At 50.9% G+C, this 10,705-nt stretch overlaps 1 protein-coding gene across 6 annotated transcripts in view; it reads right to left on the bottom strand.

Annotated features, from left to right (window-relative positions):
* Positions 1 to 65: 65 nt before the first annotated feature.
* PHC2 (polyhomeotic homolog 2) overlaps positions 66 to 10,705 on the bottom strand; it is a 78,954-nt gene continuing 68,314 nt past the window's right edge. For all 6 annotated transcript variants that reach the window (XM_079776363.1, XM_079776366.1, XM_079776367.1 and 3 more), the window contains 6 exons: positions 10,492 to 10,694; positions 8,216 to 8,345; positions 7,231 to 7,345; positions 6,093 to 6,234; positions 4,822 to 5,098; positions 66 to 1,485 (listed from right to left, as the gene is read on the bottom strand). In XM_079776363.1, the coding sequence (XP_079632489.1) occupies positions 1,331 to 1,485; positions 4,822 to 5,098; positions 6,093 to 6,234; positions 7,231 to 7,345; positions 8,216 to 8,345; positions 10,492 to 10,694 (1,022 nt within the window). In that variant the 3' untranslated portion in view covers positions 66 to 1,330. The remainder of the gene's footprint in view (positions 1,486 to 4,821; positions 5,099 to 6,092; positions 6,235 to 7,230; positions 7,346 to 8,215; positions 8,346 to 10,491; positions 10,695 to 10,705) is intronic.

Raw genomic sequence — 10,705 nt, 5'->3', positions numbered from 1 at the left:
AGCGGGCGCCACTCAGGACCTGTACCTGTAGGGACAGGCATCTCCAGGAAAGAAAGGCATAAAAAACGGATTTTACAGGTTTATTTTTAAAAAACAGAAACAAATGGTTAAAAAAGTCCTTCATTTCCAACCCTGCCAGGGGTGTGAGTGGGGAACAGAACAAGCTGAGGAAGGCAGCCACCGCTTCCCGGGAGAGGCCCCTCTCCCCCCGGGGAGCTACCGAGAACAGGGCAGGTCAGAGGCAGGCCTCACCCTTCCCGCCCGCCTCCTCCGCAGGCAGCTCTAAGTGCTGCTAGCAGGTTCGCAAGGCCAAGGGTGGGCGTGGGAGGCCAGAGGCTGCCTCTCCACATCAGCGGTCACCCCAGCTCTTCCCTCCCTCAGAGGTTGTCTGGGCCTCACCACTGGGCTCCCAGGCGGCGGGCAGGAGGCTCAGCCTGACGCAGCCCGCCCACCAGCACTGTGGCCGGCAGCTTCTTTAATGCTGTGACAGCAGGGCAGTCGGGGGACTTCACAGTGTGGGGAAGGGACTTCAGAGGCATCATGGCCAGCCTGGAGAGGAGCATCTAACTGTGTCGCCTTCTGATCTTGCCTCTCTGCACGGGGGCCGCCCTCCGTTTCTATTCCCCATCCTGAGGCCGAGTGGAGTCCAGGACAAAGCACTAAGTGGCTGTTTGCTACAAAACACCTGGAGATGCAGAGGGTGGCTCTTGGCCTATCTGTCAGTCCAGGTTCCCACACAGTCATACAGTCACACACACAGCGTTTAAGGCGTCTGTGCCAGCAGGCATGGCAAACTGGGCCCAGCTTCTCTCTCTCCACCTGCAGAGGGTGAAGGGGGAAACACCTGGCTGCTTCAGAAACAAGCTGAAGGGGGAGAAGCTGGCGGCAGGAGAGCTAGCCAGGCCTGGAGAAGGAAGTGGGAGGAAGGCAGGAAGGGCTTTCAAGGCCTCTATCCAGGCCTGACGGCTGCCCTTGGAAGTAACCCAACTCAGGTTGGGAGCCCTGACCATATACCCCCTGGAAAATGGGGGACAGAGAGGGGAAGAGAGCGGGGCTAGAGTGTTGGGACTTTGGAGGAAGCCAGTGCTATCAGTATTTACAAGCATAAAGCCCCATCTTCTGCGCCACCTACCTCTCTGCCCCTCCCACAGAAAGAAAGGCCCCTGAGAGCCACTAGGAGGTGCCAACACCTCCCTACCAGCCATGCCCCACAGGGAGAGCCCCTGCCCTCCGACTGGCCCCACGTCTGGGCCCCTCAGGAATGTCTGTCTGGCTCTGCTCAGCTGGGTGGAGGCGTCCTGGGCCAGAACCGTGGCTGCCCTGGCCAGCCCTACGAGTCCTTGAGCATGCTGATGCGAGCGTAGATCTTCAGGGCAGGCCCCAGTTTGATGTTCATAGCACTCATCAGGTGGTCCTCCTTGAGCAGCAGCAGGGCCTGCCCGTCGATTTCTTGGGCACGGAATTCCTCTGCTATCTCCTGGCAGCCTGACAGGGACACCACCAAAGACTGTCAATCAGAGCCCCCAATATTCACTCTGGCAGTCCCTGCACTGCACACACGTTTCATTTAGTCCTCACAACCACTTCCTTATTTTATGGCTTGAAAGGCTAAGTGACTTGCCTAAGGCAGCCGGATTCCAGGATGGCCCCAGAAATCACGCCTCCTTAGTCTCCATGTAGTTGTCCAGAGCCCCCCCTCCGTGGACTGGCTGACCTGGGAGACCAATAAGGTGTGGTGGGAGTGATGGCACGTCATTTCTGAGGCTAGATCATAAAGGGCGCGGCAGAATCCACCTTGCTCTTTTGGATAATTTAGAGTAAGCTAGTTACCGTGTTGTGAGGACACTCAAGCAGTCCTCTGGAGGCCACGTGGAGAGGAACTGAGGCCTCCTGCCCATAGCCAGCCCCCCATGCCATGCCATGTGAGGCACCGAGAAGTGAATTCTCCGGCCCCAAACCTCGGACACCTCAGCTCTGGCTGACATCTTCACCGAGACCTTGTAAGAGACGCTGTCCAGAACTGCCAGCTTAAGCCACTCCATGTTCCTGACCCACAGAAACCTTTAGATAATTACTCTTTTAAGCCACCAAGTTTTGGGGTAACCCGTTTCACAATAAAAATAACGCAGGTTTTGGTACTTAGCAAAGGGCTGCTGCCATAACAAAACCCTAAAAATGTGGGCGTGGTCTTGGGAGCGCCAGTGGGTGGGAACTGAGAGGAGAGTGTTAGTGAATGGCTAAGGCGCTTTCACAAGACTGGACGTCTGATGGCCTTTGAGAAACTCCTGGGGAGGCTTAAAGGGAAGTGAGCAAACTTAGTGGAAACTGGAAGAAACGGATCCTTGTTATGAATTAGAAAATGCAGCCACATGTAAGTCTAATATATCTAATGAACTGAGGGGTCCAGCTAACGTTTTTAGGCAGAATTTTGAAGGTGTTGCCTGGCTGCTGCTTTTTTAAAAATAATATACATATATATATATTTTATTGAGGTATTATATGTGTACATATAATATATATATTTTTTATTGATATCATTGATTGGTTGCCTCCTGCATGCCCCACAGTGGGGATCGATCCTGCAACCCGGGCATGTGCCCTGACCAGGAATTGAACTGTGACTCCAAGTCACTGGTTGACACTAAACCACTGAGCCACACCAGCCAGGCTGCCTGGCTTCTTATTGCTGCTTAAAACAAAAGGAGAGGAGAGAGGTAAGGTAAAGGAAAACTGCTATAAAGGAGCCAGGATTTGCTGGTTTTGAAAATCTCTAGCCTCTCTATATGGCAAATAATGCTAAAATTAAGAAATGGTTTCTAGGCAAAGATCAAATACAAGGCATGGTCAAGAAAAGATGGTCTACAGATGAAACTGAGGCTGTGACTTAAATCTTTTAAGACCTCAGAAAGATCTAAGATGCTGCCTAGAGCACAATTCAATAAAACAAACTCTTGAAGGATGTTATGGGAGGGCCTCACAGATCCTCTCCCCACAACAGCAGGGCTTCTATGCCCATTCACTGTCCCACAGCTTCAGAAGAAGCCCAATGTAGAGAAAGTTCATCCTGAAGCCTTTCGTGAGTATGGTTTTTGTCTTATGAAGTGAGCCCCCAACAAGATACATGGGGAGCCAACAAATATTTTAAGAAAATCATATTGGCAGAGTGCTGCTCACTTAAACTGAAGGGGTCAGAGGTAATACAACCTGAAAAGCAGCAGGAAATAGGCTGAGAAAACTCAGGCTAGCTTTCCTAGGAGAGGAAGAATGACTCAGAGTAGAACCAAGAGTTGGAGAGAATTACTCCCAGGCTGAGTCCTAGTGAAGGCAAGGCCAACATGTGCCCTGCTAGATTTAGGAACTGCTGCGGCTCCATTTCCCCCTTTTTTGAATGACATGTCTACAGTGGTTATCCTATACCTATCCCACCCACCATATTTTGAATTTGTGAAGGAAAATGGATAACCTATCTTTAGTTCTCAGGTCTTTAAATTGAGAGGAACTGTTTATTTGAAGAGTAGCCTCATCCGTGCCTGGTCCTGAGTTAGATGATGGATTTCAAACTGCTGCTGCAATGGAATGAGACTCAAGAGGACTCAGTAGGGGCTGAGAGTGTTTCTACATGAGGGAGGATATGAGTCACTGGGGGACTATGTAAGCACCCTCCAAATAGCTCCCAATAATCCTTGCTTCCCTTTCATGTCCTCATGAGTTCCCTCACAAAATGAACAGGGTTTACCTGGGTGACCAGAAGATGCTGTGAAACTGACAGTACTGTGTGTGCTATCTGAGCCCAGATCGTCAAGGGCACAGAGGCTTCCAACTTGCTCTCCTGGAACAAGGCCTGTGGCAAATACTGGCTGCCATGTCATGAGAAGACTCAAGCCTGAGTGCTCCGAAGAGGCCCATGTGGAGAAAGGGCCTCTTGCCAACAGCCATACCCTAGTTGAGAATCATGTGTGAGGCCCCAATCAAGCCTTCAGATGACCTTAGCCTTGACCTGTCGACATCTTAAAATCTCAAAAGGGACCCTGCGGCAGAACTGCCCACAGTAACTGTGTGATAACTAACACAATGGGTTAACTGGCAGAGCCGGGTTCTGTCTGACTCAGAAGTCTGTGCTCTTGACAACTATACCCCACTCCAGGCTCTGAGTATCAGGCCTGTGGTTGCCGTCAGTGCCTGACCTGGTCACTGGCTGGGTGACACTGGCAGGAAGACAGCAGAAAAGCTTTGGTACCCCACATGGTGTGCGGTTTGTCTTTCAGGGTTCATTTCTGGATTCTAGCCCTCAGAACCACTTGTGCTCCACCACACAGGCTTCTGTGGAGTTCCCAGCTGAATGCTGCACTTTCATGTCTTCATGCCTCAAGCTGCTGCCTCATGCATCACTTCACCTGGCAAGGGTCTACCTGTCCACCGGCATTCAGTTTAAATTTTTTGAACGGCATGTCTACAGCAGTTATCCTATACCTGTTCCTGACGTTCCTGACAGATTTCCCACACTCCCACCTGTCACTCCTCCCAACCTGCACAGGAGACACAGGGTTCATTACATTATCCTCTCTGTGTTTCACACATAAATATATTCACACACGTAAACATATCCAGTAAATATATCCAATTATAGCTTTAAAATGTTTGTGTTCTGTGCTAGAATGTAAGCTCTAGCTAGGAAACCTCATCACCATCATCTTTGCACCCAGTTCCGGAACCTGAGTCATTAACTGAGCTGCCTGATCTCTCCTGGTGGCAGAGGTGAGGCCTCTCACTCCCTCTCATCTCTCGCCTTCCGTGCAGGCGTGGAACCTCCAAGGGCCTCACCTGGCAGAGAGCGGATGAACTCGTAGACATCTTCTACATTCCATTTGGTGGGCTCACTGGGCAGGAAGTGGTGTCCCATGCCCACCAGGTCCCGCATGTGCATGTCAGGGAGCTCCAGGTCGCGCTGGCCTTGTCGCCGGCGGGAGGTGGATGAGCTGGCTGAGATGGGTGACAGGGGTTCTTCGTAGCTTGAGTTATCTGAGCAACGGCTGGAGTCTTCCTGGCTATGTGTTAGCTGCAATGCAGCAGTAACAGAAAGGGGTACAGCGCCTGTTGGCTGGGAGAGAGAAAGGATGGGGGAATAAACCATCTCTAGTACAGTGATGGGCAAAGGCAGCTATATTTCCCTCCTCTACTTGCTCTACTACCTATCTTTGAGTTCCAGAAAGTACCTTCTGTGCTGTCCCTCTCTGACCCTAGAGTCAGTACTGGAGTATGTGCCACACTTGAGGCCATGAAGGCAAACTGGGAGGGGCGACGTTGGGGCAAGGTCACTGAAAACGGAGTCACCTCATAGGTACCCATGGATCTACATCAAGCATGTTAAACTCGCGGCCCACAACGAGTATTTTTGCGGCCCAGCCAATGTAACGGTATGTAAGAAACGTTTTAATAAAAATTTCATAATTTTTACAATATCCTATTATACATAATTATTAATAACGAACTACAACATTCGCTAATGACTGATTACTATAATCGTGTTGCATTCATTTCCCTTACTCGCCTTACGTGCAGGCACACCATTTCTCTCCACTAATACTAGCAGAGGATACTTTAGCAGCCAATGGCCACGTCATTAGTCTTGTCCTGAGTTGTTTGGTGTGCACAACAGAGTTTTGCTTTTGGAGAGTAAGAAAAATAGTTTTATTTGCCTTATGCTTATTAATTTGTGCAATTACTCAGTGTCTGGTAAGTTAATGTTCAAGAAAAAAGTATTAATTTTATTAAAATGTTCTATTATTTTATGTTAACGATTACTCATTTATTTTAGCCCTTTGTATTCAGCATGTCTCTATCGAAATAAACCTAGGTTTCTATGAAAATTGAAGCTTTTGTTTTGCGGCCCACATAAACTTACATCTTGTTTATTTGGCCCGTGTTAGCCTTTGAGTTTGACATGCTTGATCTATGTGAAGGGACATGAGGAAGGCTTGAGCTGACAGAGCATGCTGATGTGGGCAGAAAGGAATGGGGCTGTCCCGGTGGTGGTGAAAAGGGGAGCTGGTGGGGACTGTGGATGGAGCTTCAGGCTCGGCCAGCCCCCTCACCTGCTTCTTGGTATCCTTGGTAAGTGTTGGCAGACTGGCTTTGCTGGCTCGACGGCGGTTGTGGGTCGTGGCTCCTGCCTTCTGCAGCTTGCTCCGGTCCGAGTGGAAAAGCCCCACTCGTTTGGTGCATCCCACATTGTACCTGCCGAGTGAGGGGAACACAGGAAGTCAGCAGTCATAGGGTGCACAGCCTCGGGCAGAAGAGCAGCCAAGCTATGTGGCAAACCCATGTCCGTCTATTCACTCATTCCAATCCTAAATCCGTCACTTGGCACAGATTGGATCATGGAGATAACTCATTGCTGACTTTCTCTGCAAATACCAGCTATGCTAAGGAACTCCTGTCCATTGTCCTGCTGGAGAGCAGCTTGGTGAGGCTTCACTCACTTGAATGCCCTGATCCCTCCAGCACAGCCTGAGGGGATGAGGGCTGAGGAAGCCTTACTCTAGTTGGCCTGCAGAGCATGGGTGCCTGGGGCCTAGAGTTGTTCTCTTTGGGGGGCTTAGGGCTTCTAGGTCAGCTGCCTCTCTTCTCCCACCTTGGTACAAAGACCACAGAGGGTTGTAGTCAGAGGATCTAAATCCCAGCTCTGTGACTTCAGGCTCAATTACTTATCCTTCGTGCCTGTTCCCAAACTGTGTGTAAAGAAGACAATAGCAACACCTGCCTCAGAGTTGTCTTGAAGGTTAGATGACACAATGGATACCGACTGCCCTGCACATGCAGGCTCTCAATCAACAAGGCTGGTTTTTACTGGGATCATTCGTTTTCTAAGCTGGTGGAAGCTCAGGAGGAACTGTCACTAGTGCCGTGCTCGGAGGAGAGGGGCAGGAAGAGAGGCTGGGCCAACGGGACCCAGGAGGCAGCCACACGAAAGCCCTGCTTCCTTTCTGTGCTTCCTCCCTCCCTCTGTGCTGCTCTCTCTCATCTGCTGTGGGAGTTCTCTGGAGAATTAGTGACGCGATGCTGCTTCCAGGCAGGCACAGGAAATGGGGAGCTGGGTAAGCCACACCCTGGCCTCTTGGGATGGACTATTACTGAAGGGAGGTGGGACACAGGAGCAGGAAACAAAGGTGCAATCCTGGGGGAGGGCAGGGGCTGGGCACAGCACAGGGTGTGGGGGGCCGAGCAACTCACCTTTTTGCACAGGCCATGGAACAGAAGCGCTTGGAACGCTTGAACTTGTAGGCAAAGTCCACCCGGCCACAGAGCTCACACTTGAGTTTGAGGGGAGTACCCTCCTCTTTGGATTCTGAAATGTATGAAAATTGTAAGTTTGGAGAACAAGCAATTGTCAACAGCCCCATCACAGGGCCTCCCTACTCCGTTCCGTCAGCTCATGTCACAGCTGTGACACACCACAGCCACCTAGCTTGGGAAATGCTGAGCCTTCTGTCACTGTGTTTGGAAGGGCTGTTTCCCTCCCTGGGAAGTACTCAAAGGGGTCTGAGGATGCCCCTGCGACACTGACCATTCTCTTGTCTAAGTGCAATGAGCCTGAGGCGCCCACAGGTGAAGATGTAGCAGCACCCCTCTTGATCCTGGGAGAGGGGAGTTCAAAGGGAGCACTCCAGGTGCAGCCACAACTGATCTAAGCTGGGTGGAAGCTCATGAAGGAACAACTGTCCTTCCCCACCCACCTTAACCTGTCTAGTTGGCTGCTAACCTGGGCAACAGAATCCCGGAGCTCTGTAACCTACACAGGCCCCTCCTTCCATGTATCAGTGGCTCAAGTGACAAGCGCAGTCCTTGTCTGGCCACCCTGAGCCTCAGAGCTGGGCCGTGCTGAGTGCAGGCTCCCAGGCCGTGGAGGAAGGGCACAGGCGGCCGGCTGCTCCTCAAGCCCTACCGCTCTCCAGTGACTCACACAGGAGAAGAGCCCTTAAGAGTCCTGGGGTTGGCAGGAGGGCAGGCCGGGCAGGGACTTCCCCTGTCCCTGCTTCCTAGGAGCTGGGAAGGCACTGGAGGAAACGATCAGGAAGCCAACATGTTCACACACTCCTTGGCCCCGAGTTCCTCCATGGATACCAAGAAAGGAAGTGTGGAAGGCCTGCTTTTCCAGACTTGCCTACTTCCTGTGTGGCTGCACACGCCCTCAGCGTTCTGGGTCTGAGATGCTTACCTTGCAGATAGGGCTCCTCCATCTCGGAGTCAGTGGTGGTGGTATGGTCCTGCTGTGGAAGTTTCTCAGGCAAAAACCCCTGTGCATACTTCTTTTTGAGATTCCCCACCAGCAGGGACGAGCGTCCCACCTAGAGGACACAGTGACACGGAGGCCATGAGGGTTAGCTGGGAAATGCTTCCTTGCCATCCAGCCTCACCAAAATTACATGTCTAAAGCATCCAGGCATAGATGCCAGCCCCTGTGTCATCATCCAAGTATGCCCTGTAAAAGGCTTATTTCGCTGTTTGGCTCACGAGGCAGGATGCCACTGGAGACTGAAGGGATGGCTTCAATCCAGCACCAATGGATGCCTTAAGAGGTTAGGAAAATATCTACCCTTCCCAGTGTCTAAGGGGCAGAGACTGGGGCTGCCCACACTGACAGCACAGTGTTCACATGCCACCAGGCAGGAACACAACCAAGGCTGTGTGTGCGAGTGGGGGGGAGGGGGGGGGAGACTCAGCAACCATTTTAAAATTTCTTACTGTTCTCTATCTTACCACTGCCCTACCCAAGCCAGACGTACACACAGCCATGGGTGACAGTAGAAAAAAAACGGACTCTGGGCTAAGAGCAAAAATGCCCTCTATGGTTGCAAGGATCCCAGATTGGCTAATTCATTCTTTTGGTCCTCCCTTAGTTGCCTTTGTTCAGGCAGCCCCGTGGCCAGATCGCTAGAGCATTGCTGGGGTATTATTGAATCTGCATCTACCCTGAGAGATTGGCTGGTTTCTGGTGTTTCTCCAGGAGGCCAAGGGGAAGACCTAGTCCAGTGTTCGGCAAACCGCGGCTTGCGAGCCACATGCAGCTCTTTGGCCCCTTGAGTTTTTAGCAAAGACCAGCTTAGGAGTACCCTAATTAAGTTAATAATAATGTACCTACCTATATAGTTTAAGTTTAAAAAATTTGGCTCTCAAAAGAAATTTCAATCGTTGTACTGTTGATATTTGGCTCTGTTGACTAATGAGTTTGCCGACCACTGTCATAGGCCTAGAGCTACTTAGAGCTAAGGTGCTCCAGGTGAATTTCTTTGCCACAGGCCTTGACCGACCTCCAGAGGAAAAGAGGACAAGAACCTATGTATCCTTTGGCATTTCAGAAGGGCAGGCCACCCTTCTCAGTTAATCAAGCGTAGTCTTTTGCTGACTATTCAAATCACTTAGGGATCCAAAAATGAGCAGATGGCATCCCGTAAGGATCGTATGTCTCGAACAGTCAGATACTTTTATCACAGGAGGGGCTATATGTGCACTGGCTCTAGGCTCCTCCCACCCACACAGCAGTACCACCTGTCCTCACCAGTCTGCGCTGAGCAGAATCAGCTTTGGCTGCTTTGTTCTAATAAGCCATTTTCTTGATTCCTTTATATTTCCCTTTGGTCTTATGCTTTAACTAGAGGCCCGGTGCACGAAATTTGTGCACTCGGAGGGGGGGTCCACCAGCCCAGCCTGTGCCCTCTCGACAGGTGGACGTCCTTAGCACTGCCGCAGAGGCAGGAGAGGCTCCCACCACCGCGGCTGCCCTCACCAGCCATGAGCCCAGCTTCTGGCTGAGCGGCGATCCCCCTGTGGGAGCACACTGACCACCAGGGGGCAGCTCCTGCATTGAGCGTCTGCCCCCTGGTGGTCAGTGTGCGACATAGCGACCAGTTGTTCCCCAGTTTGGTCAATTTGCATATTAACCTTTTATTATATAGGAGGATTGGAGACACTTGACTGTACCCTTTCTGAAGTGCCCTCACTTTCATTCACTCCCCTTCAGAGGCTCTGTCCCCAGCCACAACCCTATTCTCCTCGTTTCAGTTGCACCTCAAGAATTCTCTTCTGAGCAGGTTCCTTTTGTTCTCTGGCCAGTTTTGCCATGCAGAGGTTCTGGTATTCAAAACTGAATGGGGTTTCATTTCCCAAAGTCCACCAAATATGCCACGGTGAACTCCCTTCTAACCAAGGGGGTCACACAGCACGAGGCGGGACACAGCTGAGTCTGTGTGTAGGAACTTCTAAACAAGGCGTCTTGCCAATTATTCCTAATCACTGACCCCTGTGGACCTCAGAAAGCTGCTCAATCCTAGAAAGAAAATGGTTCTGACATTCCTTTGGGGAAAATTAGCAGGGAAAGAACAACTATTTCACATTTTTGGAAATTTTACATGGAAACATAAAATATTCTAATACACATCCAAATTATACTTAAAAAAAATAAAGAAAAAAGAGGGGAAAAGAAGTAGTCCGTACCGGGAAAGGCTCCGCCCCCTCCTGGATCACAAACCCTTCGATAACATGCGTCAGGATTTGGGGTTTCACAATGGCCTGTGGTGGTTTATTCTCACCATTCTGGGGGGCAGTGCCGGCGATGCTGGAGGCAGAATTTCCGTTCCCTGAGGTCATGCCGGGGCTGCTGAGGTCGGTCAGTGCATGAACAATGCCCTGCCCTGTCTCTGTACAGGGA

Source organism: Cnephaeus nilssonii (genome assembly GCF_951640355.1).
Source record: "Cnephaeus nilssonii genome assembly, chromosome: 7".
Lineage (NCBI taxonomy): Eukaryota > Metazoa > Chordata > Mammalia > Chiroptera > Vespertilionidae > Cnephaeus > Cnephaeus nilssonii.
This window is presented reverse-complemented; position numbering and strand designations above follow the sequence as displayed.